Below are 24,470 nucleotides of genomic sequence, written 5' to 3'. Positions count from 1 at the left end.
AAATAAATAAATAAAATAAGGTAAAAATCCTAACTTCAATACACGTGGCTGGTTTAAATTGCTAAATAAACAAATAGATGAATAAATTTAAAAAATCCTCAAGAGGGAAAGAATGTGTCGCAATTATAGTGAAGCTGGCTTTCAGGCAGCCCAAGTTAACAGTCACAAAGTAGCAGAGCTCTGGGAACATGAGCGTTTTTCATATAAATATGACTTTACTGCCACCAAGTGGAACCATGACGCTATTGAAAAAAAAGGTCGAATCGCTAATGTGTATTTTCTCCAGATATACAAGTGGAAAACTTTATTTTTGTACTTTTAAGGGACTACAGCAAACACATGAATAGTCATTTTTGCTCAGTGTTATGCTATCAGTGAAATCTATTTAAGTTCCATTGAACTTTCTAATATCATTACTAGGCATACAAAGATTATATTATATGTGCACAGGACTATGTCATAGATTTGAAAGAAAAAAGTGAACCTGTTTTTCATTTAATGTATAAAATATGTGATTCATAAGAAGCATGAGAAGATTTCTCGATTCTCCCCACAGAGGGTCTTCAGCTATTCGTTGTGAGAAGACTTGCAATCATCAGAGCCCACGTCTGGGTGGAACTTTCTAGATGCAGTTTGGGCGCTGCCTCGATGCTTTAGAGCCACCACTCTAGCAGCAATCAGATAAAATATCTCACAAATGTTGAGGACCACACACAGGACGGAGGCCCCCACCATAAAGTAGGAAAAAACAGTTTTCTCAGTGGGTCGAGATACGTAGCAGTCAACCATATTTGGACAGGGGCTGACGTCACATTGGACCTTCCTGGGCAGCTTAAAGCTATCGTAGACGTAGTGGAGCAAGTAGAGAAATGTGATCTCAAAGCCAGTTTTGATGAAGAGGCTCATCAGGTAGGTCCACCAAAGGCCGCCATGCTTTTGGCCCGGGTTGTCGTAAAGTCGAGTGTTCTCGCCGTGCTTGGCTCGGTACTTGCGTTCCCGCTCTTCCCGGTAGGCCACGTGCAGCACCACCATGAAGGAAGGGCAAGTGATGAAAATGAGTTGGAGGGCCCAAAGGCGAATGTGGGAGATGGGGAAGAAGTGATTATAGCAGATGTTGACGCAACCGGGCTGGCGAGTGTTGCAGTCAAAGTGTCCCTGCTCATCGCTCCAGACACGCTCAGCGGCCACGACGAAGACCAGCACCCGAAAAACAAAGACCACCGATAACCAGATCCGTCCGAAGGCGGTGGAGTACTTGTTTACTCCGCTGAGAAAACCCTGAAGACCCTTCCAATCCATGACTTTAGGCTTTGATATGCTCCTTTTAAGCTTTCGATGTTTGGAAACTGGGGAGTTGGAACAGAATGAAACATTAAGGCAGAGTTACGCAATCATCCAGAGAAATAGAATCTGTTCCAAATATCTCAGTGGGTCTTTCAGATAGGTGTTCTCATTTCTGATCAAACCTTTGCTCGACAGCTCTGAAACCTAAACCTCTCTCCCACTTCTCACAGTTTACTTTCACTTAGGTTCAAAATTTGGCACTTTGAAGAAATATACTATTAATAATTGATGAAATACTTGCTTGTTTAAAACAGAAAATCTCTACAGCACAAAAAAACCCTTGATTTTCTACCTCATCTACCTTTGGAAGAGTTTGAGGTGAAGTTTGCCTCCAAATACAGTATTCCACCCTCACTCAGGGACTTAAAAAAAAAAAGTCTTAAAAGCACCTTGAGGTGACTGTTCTGTGATTTGGCACCATATAAATCAAACTGAATTGAATGGAAAACTCAGACTAACTGACCAACATCACTTACCTTAAGACTTCTGGTCTACCACTCAGTCTTTCATGGGTCCCGTCTGGGAAAATAACTTACTGAAGGAATAAGTTAAACAGGTAGCTTTGGTCAACCTCTGACCGGATTGGTCGTAATCTAGAGGTGTGCCCACTTCTGGCATCTACCCAGAATTTGATTTCAAACCTTCAACTATTTATCACAAAATCCATTTTTCAGTTTAAAAGGTGAGGGCGGAACAGTAGAACATACTTCCTGAAAGTTCTGAATACAGCCAAAAAAAGAAAAAAAACGTCCAAGAAGACAAAATACATATAAGGGGAACAATAAATTTGTTTGCCAGGTGTGGCTTTGTGATATGCTACTGTGTCGCCTTAACCAACCCATTTAAAATGTGTTTGTCTTCACTGATCAGAGTTTCTTATCAGCCTCGTAGGCAAAACTGCGATGTGAAGATTTGTCCTCTGCAGCCCTGAGCATGTGCGGAGTAACTACAAGCTAACATTTGTTTGAGCAACAACTCGGGCTCTGAAATGCACCTGAGATACAGAGTCGATATCGCAAAATAAAATCTACATTTGATTGTTCATTTTCTCAGGTTAGAAAGTGCAGCAGTCACCACCTGATAAGTACACTCAGTACTTTACAAATCTGCTGTATAAGGAACACAAAATGTAGTTATCACTGAGGTGGTGTGAAGCTAGTGTGGGAGTGGTGTTTGTCTTTAAAAATTAGTAATGCTGCTCCACATGTCACACTGCGGTTTTGCTGACTACTTTTGAAGGTTTTATAGTAGCCACAGTCTGGCTCTGTTAGTTCATTTGTCCTTTGTCTCAAGCATCTAACATCCACCAGATCACCAATGATCCATCTAAACTTTGGATGGCTTTAGCCACATGCTAAATAGGCAAATTTATAGGACCTTTCATACATTTTGGCATCATAGTTTTTCTGTTGGGCGGTCCAAACAGGCAAAGTGATTTAACCCAAAAGCTAACCTTACATATCCATACATAAAAGAATGTTTAAAAACAAATGAACAAAAACTCGGACAACTGTGACGTTCATTTGAGAAGTTATAATATCAGTCTTCATGGGCTCAGTTTATGACAGTTCAGCACAGGTTCAGCAGTTTTGTTTCATGCACATTAGAGAGCCATATCATATGGTCATAAAAATACTCACAAAATCATTTTGATCACATACATGCTCAACACAATATCCGGAAACAAATACATAAAACAGTTAAATGTAAAATTGCTTTGAAAATATCATGACTTGTAAATAGCATCACCTGTTGCTAAGCATTTGGAGACTATTCTGGTTAAGATTTTGGCTTTGTTTTCTAAAGTGAAGCTCATTATGTCTCTCAGGAGACTGATACGCTGTAAGGTGGGGCTGAACCCTTCTGGCCCGGTTCTCCGTTGGCGACAGTCTTCTCTGGAACAGGCTCGCTGTGCGCGGAGTTTTCCTTTTCACTCACGGGAACTCTGGACATCAGGAGGGAGTTTTCACTCACAGGGCGAGGTCCTTTTTCACAGCGTTCCCGTAACCTCTTCCCGCACAGATATAACACCTCACAGAGAGTGAGGAACATGCACACAAAGCTGGTTACCACCATGAAGACAGTGAATATTTTCTTTTCTGTGGGCCTGGGAAACACAGTGTAAGTGAGAACACATAACATAAGACTGTGATTTCCAAATCTATGACCATTTAGAACCTTAACAGTATCCCTTACCTCGCAATGTAGCAGTCCACCACATTGGGACATGGCTCTTCCCTACATTTCACCAGCGGAGGAAAGAAGGCGGCTTCATAGAGGTAGAACAGCAGGAAGACAAACATGCCATCCACAGTTATCTTGAAGAGCAAGCTGAAAAAGTAGGTCCACCAGAGACCCCCACGTTTCTTCCCTGTGTTATCGTACAGAGGGGGGCAGTCTTCTCCGTGCTTTTGCCGGTGCTTACGCTCCCGGTCTTTCCTGTAGGAAACATGGAGAGTCACGAGAAGGGATGGACAAGTCACAAAGATCAACTGGAGAGCCCAGAGCCGGGTGTAGGAGATGGGGAAGTAGTAGTCGTAGCAGACATTTTGACAACCGGGTTGGCGGGTGTTGCAGTCAAAGTCTTTTTGTTCGTCACCCCAGACCTTTTCACAGGCCACCAAGAAGACCAAGAGCCTGAAGACAAAAACTATGGCGAGCCAGACTCGACCAAAAGCTGTGGAGTACTTGTTCGCCCCACTGAGGAGGCCCTCCAGGAAGAGCCAGTTCATGGAGTTGTTTCAAATGTTGGGTTGGACCTCCTTGAAGCAACAGAGCACTAAAAAACTGCTGAAATACAGCTCGCTTGGACACACTCTAAACTGGGCACGTCAAGCACAAAGGCTCTTTAATAATGTACTTAATACTGCTGCCTTCTTGGGACACGTTGAAGGGGAGGGATATAGAACAAAGCAAACAGAAACTCATTCTTCAGCTACAGTCACTTCTGGAAGTGGTGATAACACAGACCTTGACTAACAGAGAGAGACTGATAGATAATAATTCACACAAACCCAACAGCATCCTGGAGTTTTACATTTAAAGAAATGTCACAGAATCAAATAAAGAAAAACAACCTCTCTGAAGACAAAGATACAGCACCTTTGTGAAAGACAAAATTTTTAACCTCTCTCCATTTTATACTCTGTAAAGCCAGCCCTGTACGATAACTTTCTTGTATATCGACCCTCACTAGGAAGGCAGTCTGCTGGCTGGCTCCTCAGCGCTACAGTGGACAATAACTTTAGAGTAGATATATAGAACCACATCAGCCAGAATCAAGTATTCCTTTGGGGTTAGAGCATAGACTGTATAATATGGTTATGACGCTGTACTTGTCTGCATGAAGCTGGACAATGAAATCCAGGTGTATTAGATTAGCTCAACAGCTGATATTCACAGTACTGAGATACAAAGATGCAACAACACTTATAGTGAGGTGCCTGTAGTCTGCAGCCTACACAGAAGGAGAGGTCCAAGAGAACACCTGACACAATATAATTCAGGACAGAGGTGCAAACCATCTGCATATTTTTTATTTATAATAAAATGATCAGTCTGGCTTTTCTTCCAAGTGTTAGACAAAGTTTAAAATCCAGGATTCCACAAAAATACGGCAGGAATAAGAAACCGAAAACGGACACAATTCCAGTCAAGAGAATGAGATGACCTCATCTGGAACATGAGGCTACCCACTTTGCAGAAATACGTGCCATGGAAAAGTCCTGATCCCACACTGAATCTCTGGCTTCAATCTCACAACCACCAGTCGGAAAAATGTGTATTTCTCAATCAGTTGGCGAGTGCCTGCCAAAGGTTGCTGGCAACTGCTGCGAAATTGATTGCCGAAACCCCATTCACCGGTCACTGAACTCCTGGCAACCTCTGGTCGCTATGAAAAAGTGCACTATTAAAAAAAATCTCATCAAATCACAAAAATATTCCAGTAGCCGGGGCACCAGAAAAATTCCATAAAAAAAAAAAACAAAATTTTCTGTTCTGTATAATTTTAAAAAAAAAAAGAAAAACTTAATTAATTCGGCTGATTGTTGCAGGTAGGTCATTATTATTATGAATTATAATGACATGCATAATACTTTGAGTATTTTATGCATATTTTAACAATAATACTATTGTTCTTACTGCAAGTAGAATTTTAATTGCAGGACTTATACTTGGAAACAAGTACTTTAACATTGATATTCTTACTTGAGTAAAGGATTTAAAGACTACTTCCAACATTATGCAAAACAGTTAAGCCTCTACAGCACAGCAGGGCAGCGTTGTGCGATAAGGGGTACTTCTTGAGGGAAACTTGCAGAGTCAGGGTTCGAGTACCTTTGGCAAGGTAACCCTAACCCTCAAAAAAAAAAAAAAAAAAAGCAGTACTACTACCTTGTTTTTCATTTGATAGTCATGGCAGTGATGACATGTTGGCATGATGTCTGCTTGGACAATACATCACACTGGCCAACTATATGTGACAACAAGGGAAGATGCACAAGAACACCAAAAGTGATATGTATAAAGTGTTATGTGCATCTGTTTTACAGCACAGAACAGTAGTGTCTCACAACTTGAGAGTCTATATGACATGACACTGAGCAACAGAACCAAAGCCTGAATCAAGTCATATATGTAAATGGGTTTTTCAGTTCTTTGTTTCATAATTTGTTGATATTTTTGGAAGATTTTCAGTTTTTATTGCTCTCTAACAGTTGTCTTATGATCTATAAGTTAATAACCAGTATTTTTTTTTTTTAACCATTGTTAATATGTTGGACTGGGGGTGTCTGAAGCATAGAAAAATTTGTTTGGGCAATTAAAAAAAAAAAAAGGCCTTAAATGAATCAGTAAATGATGCTGAATAATTTTCAGTATGTACCATCAAAACGTGTGCAGTACTGCGTCTTGGCACTAAACCACAAATCTGCAAATACTACCTTGCAAACACAAAGTGACTCGGCTCGTTAACACAGGTTTAGTGCTCATCCTTTTGTGGGCTTCAGGTTCAGGACTATTCTGGGTATTTCAAGCCAAGAACACCCGCATTCTCATTTTATCCAGTCATCACAGTTGTTGTTTATCTCCTGTTCATGTGAGCTTATTACAGTCTGCAGACAGACCCACTTATGTATTGGGCGGCGCTGCGTCAAGGAAAACAGATTTAGTGACATAATTCCCAACTACCTGACCAAAATAAAACAATAAACATTTTAATTATAGACATTAAATGCCGTTAAAGCTGCGCAAACGAAATGCGTGCACGAGCATTGTCGCATTTTCAGACCCTTTGATTAAAATGTTACTCTCAGCTTCATGTTAGCAGCCATTCGTGTTTAAATTCAGCAAAGGGATTTTCTAGCATGCACTGTACAACCGGAAATCATAATGATAATTCTTGCTGCCTTCACGGTACTGTCGGGTGAGGGGTCACAACTGAGACGGGCTCCTCTCGTTTGCATATACTATTTCCCCGCTGCATAGCTGAAAGACAACATGACCCCGCATCGTTCACCCTCTACTCGTTAAGTTAACCGTCCGCCTTGAACCCAGGACTTGGTTTCTATAGCGGAAAACAGAGGACCGCTACTTTCTATACCACTTTTAATTATCTGCCCTGTCCGTCCAGCCGGCTGCAGCCGTCTCTCCACAGCAACGGGAGGTAAGAGAGGTGCTCCGCGACGGGACGATCCGCTACTAGCCACCAGCTAACTTAGCTAGCAAGTGAGCTAACTCGTTAGCAGCTTGCTGTGTCCCAGCCCTAAGACCCAACACTTCAGATGTTTGGTTGTGGCAGGCTAGAACCATACATGTTTCATAAACAGTTGCCTGCTTGAAATAGTGTTTATATTGCCTCCAGAGTGCAAGTTTTAGGGAAGTTGTTAGCCGAGACAACAGACCGATGTGTGAAGGTAACCACATTCAACAGCGTCTTTTCCCAAGTTTTTCAAAATAGAAGTATAATTTACGGTCATACTTTTAAGCAAAAGAGCGAAAAAATAGTCTTCAGTAGTTAGATCACAAATCGCTTCTGAATGTAGTTTAATTCTGTCTCTGTATACAATATGATGTAAAGAGTGGTTATTGTTATGTCGCTACTAGTGTGTCTTATTTTGAAGGTTGCAAGCATTGCTTCCGCTTTCTAGTGTCGTTCAGGGTGACGGGACAGCGGAGCAGCAGCTGATGGGAGGTTGGCGCTCAGGAGAACCAACTAGAGTTGACGGCGTTAGCTTAGCCAGCATAGGGGAGTGATCTGCTGTTGCAGGTTTGGCAGGATGCTAATAGAGGCAACACACTGCAGCAAGTCTCTTGTGTGACTCCGTAGAGGTCCAGCCGAGCTGAACTTCGCTGAGCCATGCGACAGTGGTGTGTCCCCACTGCGACCCCACGCACTGAACCACTCCCGGGGCGCCTGTCCGTGTCACCCCCTCCATCAGGTAAGATCCACAATGTAGAGACAGCGTACTTAAAAAAAAAAAAAGAAGAAGAAGAAAAATTCAAAGTCAGCCAGCTGCTTAGTTCTGCATGGCCGGTTAAATCACTGCGCTCCACCTTGTAAGCGCATCACTTTTGAATCAGAAGGATTTACAAAAATCCAGCAAGTTCACTTTTTCCAGAGCACCGATTTAACAAGATGAACTTTTAAAGTCTGTTTTGTTGTAGCAGCATCACTGGATTGTTTGTAGTTATGCGAAAGTGGGCAAAATCATTAAATTACATTATTTTCATCTAAGAACAAGGCAGGATATTTAAAATTTATCATTCTGTTTAACTAAAAGTACGAAAGTTTCAGCATTATAATATATTTAATATGTCTGAAATTGTTACATGCATGATATTGAATAACAATGATCTGCAGCTGGAGATGATTTTAATCTCTTACTTACTGACAGTACATTACATGAGAGAGCAATATTTTAAGGTCTATGTAAAATTAAAATAATAAGCAACTAAATCTTTATTTTCATCCAAAATATACTGTAGTAGAAGTAGAAAATAGCACGGCATAGACAAACTTAAATAAAGTACAATTAAAGTGTTCCTCAGTAAAGTAAAGGCACTTTTGGCTGCTACCTTATTTCCAAAGAAAATATCCAGTGGCACTGATGGTGGGGGCAATCATATTTCAGGGGGCTGGTGGCACAAGGTGCCCCCACTGTGGATGGGCATGCCCCTGCTTTACAAGTAGGCAAGGTCATGTCAAATTCCTACATTTATATAAAAAAGACTTTAATGTGGTTTTTAGCTTTTTAGTGTCTAATTATTGGTGAGTACTAGGATTAGGCTCCCTGCAGCCTTGCGGGACTTTAAAAAAGTGAAAGGATGGATATGACTCAGCCGAGGGGGACCTGATGTTAGGTTATGTATGCCAGGGTGATCTTACTTTAATTCCACCTCGGACAAATGGAGCAAGGTTAGCCTAAGTGTGTGTGCCAAGCATTTGAAAGGTGGCCAAAATTTTTTGAATGACCCAAAGGGTTCCTCACGGGAGAACTGAGCAGTGTGCTCTGGTTTCCTAAGTGCAGTTTTATAACCCTGTCATGTTTTCACTCAGAGTCATTTGGTTTCTCAAGTATTAACGTTACCAAAATACTTGAATCAGATTTGCATTTAAAGTGTCAGTATAAATAAACTTCTTCAAAGTGTTTGAATTCTGCTTTGTGTGCCTTTCTCATCTATTAATATTCCTTTGATCATTTCTCTGCAGGTTCTGAAAAAGTCTGCAACATATTATCTCTATTTAAGGTCTATGAATGGTGTTGAGTGGGGATAAATATAGCCGTGTATGTCTTGGTAAGACTCTGTGAAGTCTCGTGGTGCTGTTTATCTGGTGAGAAATCAGCCCAGCCGTGCAGCTCTTGGGTGCATTAATAGGGTGATGGTTGGTTCAGATTCACTTACACGTTTGGTGTGGTGTTTCATTTGTTTGCCTTGATAAACCAACTCATTTTTGTGTGCAGATGCCAGAATGGAGTGCTGTGAGGTGGAGCCCCGCTACACCATCGAGCAGATCGACCTCCTGCAGCGCCTGCGCCTGTCCGGCATGACCAAACCTCAGATCATCCACGCTTTAGAGTCCCTGGAGAGGCTGGACCCGGACCACCGCCCATCCCACTGTGACTCTCACCCTGCCCCTTCCAACAATGCCCCCACCACTGCTGCCCCAGCCCCGTCCTCATCATCATCCTCCTCCACCTCCTCTCTCTCCCTGGCCTCCGCAACCACGCAGACCTCCGGCCTGGACGGCGCCGCGCTGTCCCCAAGCAACAGCTACGAGGCCTCTCCCCCGCCCCTCTATCCTCCCACCGTGGCAGTTCAGCGGTCGTTCAGCTACGATATGATGGGGGAGGAGGAGTGGGACCTGGAGGAAAAGGTGGAGGAGTACATGAGGTAAGAAAAGGAGAGGGGGAGGATGGTGGTGCTAGAGAGACCAAAGGAATAGTAGAGAGACTATAATAACATCAGATAATGACAGCTACTATTCCCAGAGGTGAAGGCTTATTCTCCAGAATTTACATGGAGTTAATTCAGGTCAGGTGCTTAGGGACAGCTGAAAAAAGAGAAGCAGCAGTGAATAAGGTTAGTCAGAGCAAAGGCTGGTGTTTTAACCACCGTGTAATGGTTCTTATGGCATGATGGGGCTTTTTGTTGCTTTTGCAGGAGAGACAGCAACCTGGTGAAAGAAGAGATCAAAACTTTTCTCAACAACCGCAGGATCTCTCAGGCAATCGTGGGCCAAGTTACAGGTACTCTGCTTTTCTGTGACATTCTAGATTATTAAACTGTTGATAGCACAGTGAGAGCCGTGGCAGATCTCAGCATCGAAATAGATTTTAAGTCTTGTTGTCTTGATTGAATTAAGAAACAAAACAAACATAAAGATTCTTGATAGAACAAATCAAAAGCTGCATTCAAGCTTTTTTTTTGCTCTGGTTCTCTCTGCCAGCTCATTCACTCGTGTTTCTCAACTGCAAAATGAAGTGTAACTAGCTTAGGGATGCACCGGTTCAATTTTTGCCAGTTCCAATTCAATACTGATACCTTGGCTTCAGGTATCTGCTGATGTGCAGTATTGATACTGTTGAAACTACTGTAAACATACAAAGAAAAGCTGTTGTGAAATGTCTCCAGACTGCTGCTGTTTTGTTGTTAACTTCTTTTATGCTGTGTTCTGCAGTTTAATCTGTTTTAGTCATTTGCGTCTCTTGAAACAACAAATTGAAATAGTACTTTAGTGACCCTCGACACTGCCTGAGAGCCTGGGTTCTTAATGTAGACAAAGAAGTTGGTCAGCATGTTCTGGTGCAATGGTAAAACAGCTGCACCTGTAAGTCCCAAGGCTATCCACGGCTCTGCATGAGCATTTGTTTTTGACTTAAAATGGTTACGGTGAGAGTTTGTCTGACCGGTCAGCTGCTGTTGAACTTTTGTTAAAATGCTCCAGTGTGTGCAGCAGTTAGTTTGTTTTGTTTGCTCATGTTAAAAACAGCCTGTTGTCAGTGTCACTGCAAAGTCTTAAAAAATCTTACATGAAAATGAGAGAAAATGAGGTATTCACATGTCATCTTATGTTTTCTACAAATTTATTAAATTTATTGATGTTTAAGACTATTAGAAAAAAAAAATCATGGTAAAGTTGTTGCAGTTTCATTTCACTTGTGGTCACTTTAACATGCACTTTTATTACATTCAAGATTTACTCGTGTGGGGCTAACATGCTAGGAGGCACTAATCAAAAAGCATCAGTACTGACATCTTCTGTTGGGTTGATGGGAGTTGCTGGCCAATATGTTTTATGCTGCACGTATGTCACACTAGAGAAAACAGTGGTTGGAGGCCGCAGCACAACCAAAACGATTGTGTTCATGTGCGGTGAACTTGCAATCTTGTTGGCTTTGAAGATGGGGACCAGGTCTGCAACCACTGGCAGTCAGCTGGCGTCTCCAAAGTGACTTTGGTGCATCAAGATGGTAATAAAACTCCAATATGATGGAGTCGGTCTGCTATCAGTTTGCGACTGAATGGAGTCAAGTTGGCAATTACATGCAATCTGTTTATGATAGTAAAGTGATTAACTGAGGAAGTCTGTCTGGGTCAGACAAGAAGTTCTCTGAGGCAGGTCGCCTCCCACCGGGTGACCTGTGCAATCACCTCACAATCAAAAGCAGTTTCTGCACCTATTTGCGATTGGTCACAAATGCAAAAAAAAAAATGTAATTCAATCACCAGGTAACTATTAATCTGTAATGAGCCATTACAGATACTTAGATATGAGCAGCACATGTTCCATAGAAACCAAACCATGCCATTAGCCCTTAGCTTTAACACCATGTGTTGAACATGCCAGGGGGGTTCTGTTAGTGATGGGGCAGTTACTCATGTGTAGGATACGTAAGCTAAGTTAATGTTGGAGGTTATACCTTAAAAAAAAAAAAGTAGTTCCTAAAAATACAAAATTCCCTAGTGTGGGTGGTCTTTTTAGTCCAGTGGGTTGTCAGGCTTCCTCACTTTGTCTGACTAACATACTTCAAAGAGATTCACTAAACTGTCGACTGTCATTTTATAAACAATAAAATAAAATGAAAAATAACCGCACTAAGCCAGAAAGGTTTTAAAGAGCCTTTCAATGGGCTCACACTAATGTCAGCTGTAACAGTGCAGTAGGTAATATGTGTGTTTGCAGTAGCAGCAGGTTCATGTCAGTAAACTTTGTCTACTCCTTTCCTGAAAATAGATTGCACTACATCGCGACCTTAATTAAAGTATTGATGTCGAGGTGGCTTCATTAGCTTAACAGTGGTATTCCAGAGCTGGAACGCAGCCGATCTCTCCAGCGCCGATGATGCTGCTGCTGGTGCGGCCGTGACATAAATCATTGTCTTCAACCTGTTAAAATAACGCGTGTCACCTCCTGCACGCAGGCATCAGCCAGAGCTACATCTCCCAGTGGCTGCTGCAGCAGGGCCTGGAGATGAGCGACTCCAAACGCAGAGCTTTCTATCGCTGGTACCTGCTGGAGAGGAACAACCCAGGTGAGATGCTGGGCTGGGAGGTACAAGTGTAACATTTGACTTTTACAGCAGAGGTGAGTGGGACATAGATCCTCACAGGAATAATAGATTTTCGAATAATTATGAGAGGGTGCAGATCAGTGGCTCAAGGTTGAATGTCAGGTTAATGATGAAAGATTACACTGTAGATTAGATAACAGAAGGCTCATATTAAAAGGGATAATATGTCTTGTGTGTCTTGAATGTGAACCACTGCTTGCTAACCCGTCCCCATCCATCTCTCCTCCTCCTCTTTACCCGCCCACTATCCTCCTGCATGGTAAACCCACACACCTTTAATTCCTTCTGCTAACTTCAACCTGGTCCACAAGGGCTGCGAGGTCAAGCAAGGATATGAGACGAATCTATATTTTCAGAGCAAAGACAAACGATAAAGGTAGTCCCGTCACAGGAGATTCTAATCGATAGCGTTAAGGCTTCTGGTTGGGAAATGAAACTTTAGCGGGTGAATGCAGCTCGTCTGCACAGGCTAGAGTAACAGCTTGGGTCGGTGCTGACCTCTCCACGTCCTAGGATGCAAATTCGGCACGCATTAAAACAGCGACGACACGGCAAACGAGTGTCAGCTCAAGATGCTCCCAGCTTTTATTGATTAGTGTCAAACAGCATGCACCTGCACTAAATCATGTCAAAAAGTCTCTTCTTTACATTGTTAGTGTGTGAAATAAACAAAGCCGCTGATGGACCATCTGCTGTCCCTGCTGTCTCCTTTCATCTTAATCCTTTATTTTTTTTTCCCCCTTCCACACCGACCCGCCCAGGCTTTGCTTTAGCTCCTCTGTAGTTCCCAGCCCTGACGCTGGAGGTACTCTGGTGCTGGTTTTCATTCCCACATGGCTAACAAGCAAGCTATTAACAGTGATACTAACAATAATTACTTTGTCTGCAATGTTTCCAACCCAAAAGTGGCCATAGCGCTTTGCTTCTTACATAAGCTCCTATTGACCTGCCCACGATTAATCTGTAAAGAAGCAGTGTTGTCGGTTAAATTTCTGATCAGCGAATCCGCTGAAACTACAAAGAAGATATTTGTTGATAAATTTACAATTTCAAGGCAGGAGTGTGTCAGGTAATCCAGAGACATAGATGCAAACTATCAGCCTCCAGTTACAGCCACAGCTGGTGTCTATATCCCATGGCGGTGGCTTGCCTGACTATTGGTTTTGTCCTGACTGAAGGGCTGAGGTGGAGTGAAAGCCAGCACAGCGTGAGTCCCAGGGCCAGGGGAGGGGACAGAGACGGGACGGTAGCAGGGGCAAGTGGCAGCCTCCCCAACATCCTCCCCAATCCCAACACCAACCTCAACCCCAACCCATCGTGGAGCAGGCAGAGAGAGCTGCTGATGCACTTGCTGCCGTGGTACACTGCTGCAGCCGCAGCTGCCCAGGCCCAGCCAGGTAACTGCGCCCCCTGGCATCAGCAGCCTGCCACAGGAGACCTGCATGCTAATCAGCCTGTACCCGCTCTGTCAGCTCAGGTGCTTTACAGCAGCCTCAAATGGCTGTTAAACTTATATTTCTAATGCTAAAATGAAATGGCTCCATAGGTTTCATATCCAGCTCACTATTGTAGCAAATGGATATGATTTGAACGTAGTTATACATTTATCTAGAAGTGGGTCTCTTACTCTCTGTTTAATGTCTTTCTGGTCCATTCTACCCAACCTCTTTATGACAGTGTTTTCATAAAGCTCCACTTAGTCCAAGCACAGATAGTAAAACTAACTAGTTACAATGCAGCTGATAGAGTTTGACTTCACCTTCTGACTTCAAATCTAACTTGGTTTCAGCTGCTCCAAGGAGCAGCACTACAATTGTTACCCTCAGTTCTTGACATGTAAATTGTTTCAAAATCAGATATTTAAACATAGTTCAATATAACCTCAATACATATAAGAGAAGATGCTTTAAAATACTTGAAAAGATTCAAGATCTGTATCATCCAACTTTGTTAACATGTCCTTTGAAAATCTGAGGCATAAATGTAATCTGAAAAGAAGCACAGCTGGGATGTTTTGTAAAAAGCACTTTACTTAACAGCCACAGACGCCTGCTGTTGAAGGACTGACACAGAGAGCTTTCATTGTAAGCTGTTCAATACACGGAGCAAAGATTTGGGAACTGAAATCTCAGCAGAGGGTTGGAAATAAGTTTATGCTGTAAGTCAGACTGCGAATGCGTGCCTCAGACATGTTGTCTTTTTTTTTTTCTGGACTTAATGTGTTGAATATGAGGAGCACTTTATTGTTGAGATTCTTTTTTGTTTTGTCACTATTGTTTAAAATAAGTTAAAATAGTTAAAATAGTGAAGTTGCATGTTCTGCCTTCTTCAGGTGCCACCTTATCGATGCGGTCTTTGGTGAAGGAGGAACCTGATTGGAGGACAGGGATCATGGCAGGCGACAGAGCGGGGATAGTGGGCGGTCCACTGAGGCTGCGCAGAGGAAGCCGGTTCACCTGGAGGAAGGAGTGCCAGTCAATTATGGAGAGGTGAGGAGGGTTTGCCATCCATCTATCCATTTTCTGCCACTTATCTGGGTTCGGGTCTTCAGGTTGACAATTTAAGCAGAGATGCCCAGACCTCTCTCCCCCTAGCCGCCTCCTCCTACGCTTCTGTAGGCAGGGGGTTGGACAGAGGGGTGCCCAAGCCAACAAAGAGACAATCTCTCCAGTGTGTCCTACCCCAGGGTCTCCTCCCAGTTGGACATGCCCAAAACACCACATCAAGGAGGTATTCAGGAAGCATCCTAATCAGTTGTCCAAACCTCCTCTACTGGCTCCTTTCAGTGTGGAGGAGCAGAGTCCCTGCAGAATGAGCGAGCCTCCTCACCATCTGCGGGACTGTGTCAGTTAAGCCAGAGGACACCAGACGGAGTAAGAGCTTTGTTTAAAGAAAAAAAAAATCACTCTTTTATCCCGTTGTGTTCTTTTCATAATTGTTGGAATCCAAAACTTAACTGAAATCAAAATTCAGTTACTCACTCATTCCTGTGACCAAAGTTATTATAGTGAACTAAAACTAAACTACAATCTGAAACTAGGTGTGACAAAAATTAATATGAAGTGGAAAAAAAAAAAGCTTTTTGAATTTTTTTTAAAAGCAACTGAACTGATTTTGTGAACTTGAATAAAAAAAACTAGAATAAAAAATCTAAAAGTCATCAGGAAAGTTTTAGTGTTTGCCAGCACAGCCTAAAGAGGCTTTGGTGTATTTTTTTTTCTTTGAGATGTCTGTGAGTCACCTGCCTTCAAAACGTGCCATGCCTGTGCTGTAATATCTATTCTGTTTATTCTGTTTAGATCTGCCTCCACCTCCCCTTACATAATAAGTGCAAAGACTAAAACAAACACTGAAACTAATAAAAGCAAAGCTAAAACTACACAAAATACACTCAAAACTAAACTGGAATGAGCAAACCCACTTTGGAAACTAAACAGAACTAAACTGAATTTAAAAAAAATAAATTAGATTTTATTTATGTGTGTATATATATATATATATATATATATAAAAAATCATTCAGTTTGAGTGTAACTTTACTGGACTTTCAGACTTTTCTGTTCCTGTGGTCGGTCGCTGTACTCACATTAAATTTATGTGCTGCTCTGAACCATAAAAAGCTCATCGAAAGCAGCCGAGAGAACTTTAAATGAGTTTGACCATGTCTGTACTTGAATCGTTGGAACAGAAATGCAGCGTTGCTTAAAGTAACTGTCAATATTAAAAACCTTTCCAGCATATATGTCCGTTACAGCCTTTTTGCCGTGGCTTCCTGCTCTCAGCGCCAAGCAGAACTGGTTCAGTTTATGATGTCATTTTTCATTAGGGCTACTGTGACCCTGCTTCTCTGGAACATATTTGTCCCAGACAGTCTTCTCAGTAACCTAGACGGATGCTGAGAAAGAGGAGCACAGTGCCCGCTGTGTGCAATTGATTTCTCTATTAAATGGTTGCTGTAAGTATAGGGTGCAGTCTGGGCACTCAAAGTAATAAGAGCACACAGACAACACTCACCAGCAGTACCCCGGGATTACGCAATTCTACTGCAGTGCTGATCCTTATGAGCTAGTTCAGACCCAAGGACGATACAGTAGAGGTGAAGATGATGTGTGAGTGAGGAGGAGGAGGAGGGAGGATAGGGCATCTCAGAGGGTGAGAGGACAAGAGGGCTGGGAGAAATTGATCCTTGTGTTTTGTAATGTGAGATAATGATTCTTTCTCACCCTTGGAGAGAAAAAAAAGCAAGATATGGGTAATGCAAATTTGGAGAGCAAAGAGAAAAATAATGGTTACTCTGATCCTCATTTTGATAAAAAATAATAAGCTTTTACTAAAAAATAGACATATTTAGAGTTTTGAGTATGCAAAGCTTGAATTGCAGAAATGCATTCACTAATCTATTCCTGTGCGGTGTGAACCCTTCCCGCTGCTCTCTGTAAACATTGTCCTTAACTCTCCTGCCTTTCAATACGAAGCCTAACAGTCGATGAGGTGTAAAATTAGGGTGTAGCTGGCTCGGCTCCGACCGGTGCCGCACATCGTCTAATAAATGCCTGTGATGCAGTACGATTTAACTCTTTGCCAATAGAGCGGCTGTTCATCTCTTCCAGCTTCTTCATGGAGAACCAGTACCCAGATGAGGCGAAGCGGGAGGAGATCGCCAACGCCTGCAACTCTGTCATCCAGAAACCAGGTAGTAAGAGGCACCGGAAAAGTCTAAAGGCAGCTGTGCAGAATAAAACATATGGTTCTCAGTTAGTTCTTGCTAAATTGATATCCACTGATAGGTATTTAATTGCTGACTGTAAGTGATTAATCGTTTTTAGCTCGGCTGTTTCGAAGAAGAAGTCGAGCTATTTTCACAGCTCTTTGAAGCTGATGGTTGGTCGCTTGTGGACAGTCCAGGCTCTCGTTGCCTAAGTAACCCTGCACTGTATTTACTACCAGGCCAGTCAACAATTTAGTTCACTCTCATCTGTAGTTGCACTCGCCTGGAAGATGAGAAAAGTTTATTTCTCAGTAACCGCGTTGGACTTGGCATCACCAGCGGTTATTTTGCCCGTAGTCGCTCGGATTCACAGAATGTCATTTCTGTGGTGTCTGGTCATCACGTTGATGCCGATCGCTTCCTGTGCAGATGCAGCTTAAGGACGTCTCTCTTTGATCAGTCTGCAGCATCTGACGGGGCCACTCCACAAGCACTGGGGCCTCATTATTGCTATTGTAACTCCACTTACAATACTGGACTGTCACAACAACGACCTGGCCAGCCTGCAGGCAGAGGAACACAGCATCCATAAGCAGTGCCTGGAATTTCAATATTAAATACTTAGAAATGGCAAATTTAACTGTTGTATATTTTGTTTCAATCCGCAGGCTGCAAACTGTCTGAGTTTGAACGTGTGACCGCGCTGAAGGTTTACAACTGGTTCGCCAATCGTCGGAAGGAGATGAAGAGGAGAGCAAATATAGGTGAGGAAGATTGAATTTTAGGAATGCCAAGCAGAGGCTTTTGGAAATGTTAGCTTCTGCACATTTTCTATACACTGTATTTATCTGATTTGTGCTTCTTTGTCTGACACAACCAGAAGCTGCCATTTTGGAAAGCCACGGAATCGAGGTGCCGAGTCCGAGCTGCCATTCAAACGGTGAGGAAGGAGAGATGCAAGAGTTCACAGATCAGGTGAATCATCGATTCTCAGAACAAGTAAGTAAACACAGGCTTAACCACGTGACCGTCTTCTGGGCCGTATACTGTGAGGCAGGATTTTGGCTTATTCAGGTAACTTCAGGGTTAAACCCGGGTTTTCTGTACTGCGAAGGTGGTTCACTTCTTTGCCGGAGTATCACAGTAACTTATACTGCAAACCTAACCTGCTCACTGACCAATCAGTAATAAATATAAATTTGTAGACACAACTTTATTCCTCACATTTTTTTTTTTTTCTCTTGGCAGCAAACAGTTTCACAACAGGTTTATTTTTCTGTAAGCGTTAAAATATGATCCTAAAACAGGACACTTACACTGTGCCACCTAAAGATCCTACTGCCAGGAGGCTGAGGGGGAGCACTTGCAGCTGACAGTATTTTTATATTTAATCTTAACTCTCAAACCCTTGAATAGCCCTGAGTCTGCAGCTGAGAGAATAAAAACTAAAACTGTCTGGAGCAGGTTATGTTCAGAATGTCAGTTTCAATTCAGCTGGAAGCGACGCGTTTTCACTGATTTATTTACAGCCTGTCTAAAACACAATAGAGTCTCTGCTGGGGGAATATGTTTTATATGTGCAGCTTGTTAAGCTGTACCTCACTAAAAGCACTGAATGAAATGTAAACTGTGTTGCATTGTTAACGTGAATGTGCGTGTATTAATTTGGTGATTTAGAAAAATGTATAAATGTTTTTATACTTGATTCTAATCTGCTGCAAAGTCTGTCTCACACTGTTGGAACTGCAGAACACACACCACACATACCTGTTCAATCAGTCAAATTCATTTCACTTTGATCTGCCAAGGCTGTAATATTTAATGTTTAAATGGATCCAGTTGAAAGTTTCAGAGCTCTAATGTGCAGCTGCCTGCTTAGACACAGCAGCACAGAGCGCGCTCACAGCCACAAACTAATGAACTGCAATTAAAATGTTTCTTTTACTGCTCTGTGAACTAAATCACCAGATTAATGATTTGCTGCTGCATTCATCTTTTGTCCTTTTTACAGCAGTGTTGCATTTAATTTGTATATTTGTTATTTGATAACCATTTGATAACATCTCAGGAGTAAGTGGCACTCATAGGGATCATTTTCTGTGGAAGAAATGTCATATGACCCGTGAATCACCCCTTTTAGATTGATTAGATGGTGCCAACACCACCCTGTTCATGTGAACAGGCAGTGGAAACCCTGGATTTACTTAGTGAGTTGATAAACAGCTTCATGACCACTTATCCTGATTGACAGTGTGAGGGTAAGTGAATCCAGATAATGGAAAGATACCCTGGGTATGTTAAACTCACTTCATAGTACAGGGCCCTGCTGAAGAAGAAGAAGAAGAAGAAGCAAAAACAAATAACCAGCAGTAACACCTGCAGGCCTGGGTAAATAGGCTCTAATTAACAGCGACTGCTTTAATCCATGTCCACATATATATAGATTCTTTATTAATATTGACTACAAGATGTGCCCATCACACTTTGCACATCTTGCGCCGCACAGTGACGCCACTGTTCAGCAGCTCAGTTCACTCAGGTAGACCTAACCTCTCCTAATGGGACATCTGTATCAGGTAATGTAACATTTCTGAATATCCACAACAAAGTGAATGTTTCACGCCAGATTCAATGGTTACTGGGAAGGTTGGGTACTGATATTGATGAGTGCACTGACAAACTGCTGCTATGTAAAATACTAACAACCACAAATCATAGTGGCATCTTCAAATTCCTTGATTTGTCTGATGGATGGTCCAAAATTCATAAAGGTTCAATTTGTCTTCATATGTGACAAACAAAAGCAGCGTTGGGGGCATTAATGTGTTGTACACTAAAACCGTATACTTTAACCCGATCAGTCAGACCGAGTCAGTCGCATATGTACAGTTACACTGTTGAGGAGGCAGTTCTTAACACTGTGAGGTCTAAATCATCATCGATGATAACCCAGACCCTGTGCTGGCAGGAGGCAGTGTACGGTTTGTTCAGTGTAAAGATTGTTCTCTAAAGTCTTGGCAATCAGGGGACAAAGAAAGTAATCATTCTGACACAGACTATTTACACTGAAAAGACTGTGTTCGTGAACTTGCACAATATACATGAAACTGAATTGTATAAGCAGAGTGATACCACCAGTGATACCATCCGTAGCCTTTACATTGTGTATTAACATGTAATACCTGCACTTTTTATGTGAATGACTCTGGTTGTAACAAAAAAATTTTTGAAACAAAACCATGTATTTCTCTCATTTTGAGTCAAGTTCTCTGCATTTCATAAAGACAATAATTGGGTGTTGGGCTTTCAGTGCTTCTAAAACTCAAGCGACCGGCAGTTCATTGCTGTGCTTGAACGCCTCCAGTCTAAACACAGACGGCGGCTGCTGCTGCTCTGCTAACGTGCTACGCCTTCTGTGCAGACACGGTGTAACAGCCAGAGTTTACTACACTGTACAAATCACAGGAAGTCATTGGGGCAGGAGCAGAAGCTGGGGCCAGCTGTTAGCTGGTCACAGCAGGCGAGACATAAACACAGTCTGCAAAGCATCCACAGCCGCTTCACTGCCCTTAACAAGCTGCCCAAGCCCAAAACTGCTGCCTTGAGACTGATGGGAGGCCTGAGCTGCTATATGGGCAAGAAGAGGCCCACTTTACAGAGGCTATATCTAATAAAAGGGATACTAAAATCCCAACTGTTTTGCTCATATATCCACTGTATGCTTTTACACAGGAAGACACATCTTCCCAGAGGATTGTCGACCAACAAGATCCCGCCTCGCTGGCTTCTACGGAGGTGGCAGCCCTGCCGAGCCCCGGCACTCAGGTTCTGGAACAGAAAGAAGAGGATTCAAAAAGGGAGACTGTGGATGAAGAGTGACTAAAGCCGGAGACAGTCTGGGTTGTTGTATTTGAATTTTAATCAGATGAAATAGGAAAACATTAAGGGTCTCCTGCTCCACCCATGTAGGGCCTTTTTCGGGCCTAAGTCACCCAAATATGAAAGGGAGGAGGGTGCTGAAGCTCGATGAGGTGCCTCAGATGGTAAGGTGGCCACTGTATTTATCAACAATAATCCTGCTTATATTAACAGCAATATACAGTATCAATATATAGTGCATTCCAAGATGGTATTAAAAAGCCTAAATTCCTTAGAGGGAGAATCATGTAAAGGATACCTCGCCCATTTTAAGCTAAGCTTTCTCTGTTTTCTTTGCTCCATGCCTTCTTTGAGCTTTTATTTTTTTTTTTAAGGGTGGCTATTTGATGGACTGTGGTGACGTGAATGTGCTGAGCCTGCAGGTCAGGTGTGTTGGTTGGGGCGTGGGGGATAAAGTGTGACATCAAGGATCTAGTGTGCGGTGAAATGAACGCCCTCTGCTTTCTTGAGCATCTTGACCCCCATCTGGTCTGTAAGACTGTGACCTCAATCAATCGATTGAATCAATCAATCTATCAATCAACGAGTGCTGTTGCCATCAAAAGCCCTGAGGGACAACCGGAATCTCAGGTAATCCCAAATATCGTGGATAAAGACGGTGAAGAGTTGCACCAGGTTTCTGTCGTGTCTTAACGTGTGCTTTATTTTCTTCATCTTAACTGTTTAACCAAAACAGAAAGTGTTATTTATACCTTTTTGATATTAGCCAGACAAGCCTAGGACTGTCACACTCTCTTTGTCTTCTTTGTTATACTTAATGCTGCTGTCTTCAACCTCAGCCAATGAAGCTAGACTAGGTCAAGTCTACTCTTGTTTTTTTTTTGTTGTTTTTTTTAATCGTTTGAAAGAACGCTAAAACAAATGTGATCAAAAATCATTGTGTGACAGCTGAAATGCTACATGTACCTTCTCTTTCTGTGGAGATAAGCTAAAGCTCAAGCTTGTAAATTTCTCAGACTGCAAAGCTGCACTTCCAAGTGACTCTTACTGGAATTGTATAAGGGGAGCTCTCCACACCTGCGTTTGGGCCTCGACATGTACATAACCCAGCAAAAATACACACGCCTACGGGTGCTTTCCTTTCAATCCATTAGCAGTATATCGAAACTTATTTGTCAAACTTTAAATATGAATAGCTGAACTTTAATTATATAGTCCCTTATATTCACTGGCCTAAGGCCTTGGGAGTTACCTCCTCAGTGTTCATGTAATGAACAAAAACACTTGCTCTCAAATGCACCCCCTGAGCAGGGTGCTACCATGTTACCTCCTAATGCCAAAGCTATGCCACGGTAGAGAAACCAGGAAGTGATGGTCACAACATAGCTATACAGTAGATCCGTTTATTTGCTCAGTACAACACTAGCCAACTCAAGCTTACCTCAGAATTACTGTGTGGCATGAATGCGTGACGGGTTAAGTGTCATGAAGCTTTGACAGCAGCCCTTATTGTAACTGTTTATGAAACAGACAGTGTCATGTAGCGTTTATGGCGGTTGGGTTTGCCCTGTGTTGATGATGTATACTCACCTCAGACAGTTCTCTCGTCCGGCATTGGACAGGAAAGCTGCATGCCATTTATGATTATAATGCTCCTCTCTCTCTCTCTGCTTTTATCTGACAAGGGAAACCAATAATAATAATAAAATTGTACACAACCAGTGGGACATGTCTCCATTTATTTGGAGGGATTTAAAGGGGAATTGTTATGCTTTTCCTTATTTCCTTTTTATATATACTGTTCCAAAGGTGGATTCTCATATTAAACTTTGCCAAAAGATTCAAACGATGAGATCAGTGTATTTATGAGTTATCCCTGCGAGGCAAAAGCTCCGGCTTCAGACTCCTCTAAATGTGGGTTTAAGTTATTTCTACCCTTGGCTTGGTATGATGTCATTGAGAGCAGATATCCATAATAGGGTCATCTTATGTGCACAGCTCTGCTCGTGAGCCCAGAAGCATCACCTGCCTGCTGTAAAACATGCTCCAGAGGGGGAGCCAATCAAAAGAAAGTTGGCCTAAAAGGAAAAGCGGCTCAAATGGCTTGTTTCAGACAGCCTGAGCTAAGGGGTTCCACCAAAGCCCAGTATAAGATCAGTAAGGATTATTATGAATAATACAAAGCTATCTGAGAGTCCAAAAATATGAAGCTGTAAATTAGCACATTAGGTCCCATGTAAAAAAAAAAAAAACTGGTGACATACTAAGAAACAGTCTGAGGATGTAACTCTGAAAAAAGAAAAAACCCAAATGATCGTTTTGATATTTCTGTTCAACTGCAGATGGAACAAAAATAACTTTTTTTTTCTTCCCTTCACTCTGTGGGATGCCATTGAGAACAAATATCCCTAATGTAGTCATCTGATGCGCACAGTTCTAGCTGTGAGGACAGAAGCCCCACCCACCTGTTTTTCAAACTTTGTGTTCAAGAGGGGCAGCCAGTCAGAAGAGCGTTGACTTAATGGGAGAACACCGGTTCTGTAGTGTAGAGGTTTACGCGTTTGCCGCTGTGGCGACTCCTTGGGAATATGGGAGCAGTCAAAAGCAGATTTATATACCCAGTACAAAATAAATCATTGGGATCATTGGGAATCATGCAAAGCTATTCTAATGGAGTCCAAGAATAAAAATATAAAGTTGTAAATGAGTGTAATATGTCCTTTTGGTTTTGGTTTTGGAATGGGAACATCGAGTGAGGGATAAGATGGTGAAAACATTGTTCAAGCGATTGCTGAAAAAAATTAGTCTCATCACCCTTTCAGGAAACACCAAGCAGATTGGAATTATTTAAGTAATACATTACCAATAATTCTAATTTCCATTACTTAATTCAGTGTTACGTTAAGTGAATGCTGTCTAATGAGTGCAGCACAGATCTCAGGAGAAGTGCTGACAATGTGTGATTTTATCTGCTAGAGCAGAAACTCGGGGTCACAGAAGATGATGTTGGCACATAACCGAGAACAAGTGGAACAACAAGGTGAGCAAATCTTCAAGTATTAGCAACTAATATGCCATCAAATCTGCCTACCCAACATATATGGACTGAAAGCACCAGCAGCTTACAGGGATCATTACAGGTCTCTGAGGTCATGTGATAAAGTCCTACTGGCCGTACATCACTCAAGGCTGAAAACTAAGGGAGATAGAGCTTTTGCAACAGTAGCTCCTCGACTCTGGAACTCTATCCCCTTGTGTGTAAGAACTGCGGATGCAGTGGTGTCTTTTAAAAAACAGCTAAAAACTCATCTTTTTAGGCTTGTATTTGGTTAGTTTATTTTTTATTTTATATATATATATATATATATATATATATATATATATTTTTTTTTTTTTTTTTTTTTTTTTTTTGGTCCTCCTTACTCCAATTGTACTTTGTTTTAGTGTTGTGATCCATGTCTTGA

The 24,470-nt window shown here is 42.1% G+C and overlaps 3 protein-coding genes across 6 annotated transcripts; 1 reads left to right on the top strand and 2 right to left on the bottom strand.

Moving 5' to 3' along the window:
• Positions 1–567: 567 nt before the first annotated feature.
• Positions 568–1,299, bottom strand: LOC115788004 (gap junction beta-3 protein-like). Its single transcript, XM_030740850.1, has one exon. It carries the CDS (start codon positions 1,297–1,299, stop codon positions 568–570), a length of 732 nt encoding a protein of 243 aa, XP_030596710.1.
• A 1,869-nt stretch (positions 1,300–3,168) lies between these two features.
• Positions 3,169–4,218, bottom strand: LOC115788308 (gap junction beta-3 protein-like). Its single transcript, XM_030741284.1, has 2 exons — positions 3,541–4,218; positions 3,169–3,451 (listed from the first exon to the last, which is right to left on the bottom strand). The coding sequence occupies exons 1-2, from the start codon at positions 4,074–4,076 to the stop codon at positions 3,169–3,171; spliced, it is 819 nt and encodes a 272-aa protein (XP_030597144.1). The 5' UTR covers positions 4,077–4,218.
• A 2,545-nt stretch (positions 4,219–6,763) lies between these two features.
• LOC115788542 (homeobox-containing protein 1) lies at positions 6,764–22,724 on the top strand. Of its 4 annotated transcripts, none has more exons than XM_030741604.1 (11): positions 6,764–7,009; positions 7,673–7,784; positions 9,309–9,738; positions 10,009–10,094; positions 12,270–12,380; positions 13,598–13,816; positions 14,752–14,908; positions 17,030–17,112; positions 17,796–17,891; positions 18,008–18,126; positions 20,860–21,006. In XM_030741604.1, exons 2-11 carry the CDS (start codon positions 7,703–7,705, stop codon positions 21,004–21,006), a joined length of 1,530 nt encoding a protein of 509 aa, XP_030597464.1. In that variant the 5' UTR covers positions 6,764–7,009; positions 7,673–7,702. The 4 variants fall into 4 exon arrangements, with proteins under 4 accessions (XP_030597464.1, XP_030597465.1, XP_030597466.1 ...); XM_030741605.1 differs by having other exon boundaries at positions 7,494–7,784; XM_030741606.1 differs by lacking the exon at positions 6,764–7,009 and having other exon boundaries at positions 7,703–7,784; positions 20,860–22,724.
• The last annotated feature ends 1,746 nt before the right edge of the window (positions 22,725–24,470 follow it).

The sequence above is a fragment of the Archocentrus centrarchus genome, chromosome 11 (assembly GCF_007364275.1).
Source record: "Archocentrus centrarchus isolate MPI-CPG fArcCen1 chromosome 11, fArcCen1, whole genome shotgun sequence".
Taxonomy (NCBI): Eukaryota; Metazoa; Chordata; class Actinopteri; order Cichliformes; family Cichlidae; genus Archocentrus; species Archocentrus centrarchus.
The sequence above is the reverse complement of the archived record's forward strand: the minus strand, read 5'-3'. Positions and strand labels throughout refer to the sequence as shown.

Coding starts and splice junctions, on each gene's coding strand:
- LOC115788004 (XM_030740850.1), bottom strand. CDS start 1,299: ATGGATTGGAAGGGTCTTCAGGGTTTTCTCAGCGGAGTAAACAAGTAC.
- LOC115788542 (XM_030741606.1), top strand. CDS start 7,703: ATGCGACAGTGGTGTGTCCCCACTGCGACCCCACGCACTGAACCACTC. Junction 13,817..14,751: donor AGCTGCCCAGGCCCAGCCAG/GTAACTGCGCCC, acceptor TGCCTTCTTCAG/GTGCCACCTTATCGATGCGG. Junction 17,113..17,795: donor CTCTGTCATCCAGAAACCAG/GTAGTAAGAGGC, acceptor TTCAATCCGCAG/GCTGCAAACTGTCTGAGTTT.
- LOC115788308 (XM_030741284.1), bottom strand. CDS start 4,076: ATGAACTGGCTCTTCCTGGAGGGCCTCCTCAGTGGGGCGAACAAGTAC. Junction 3,452..3,540: donor GTGGACTGCTACATTGCGAG/GTAAGGGATACT, acceptor TGTGTTTCCCAG/GCCCACAGAAAAGAAAATAT.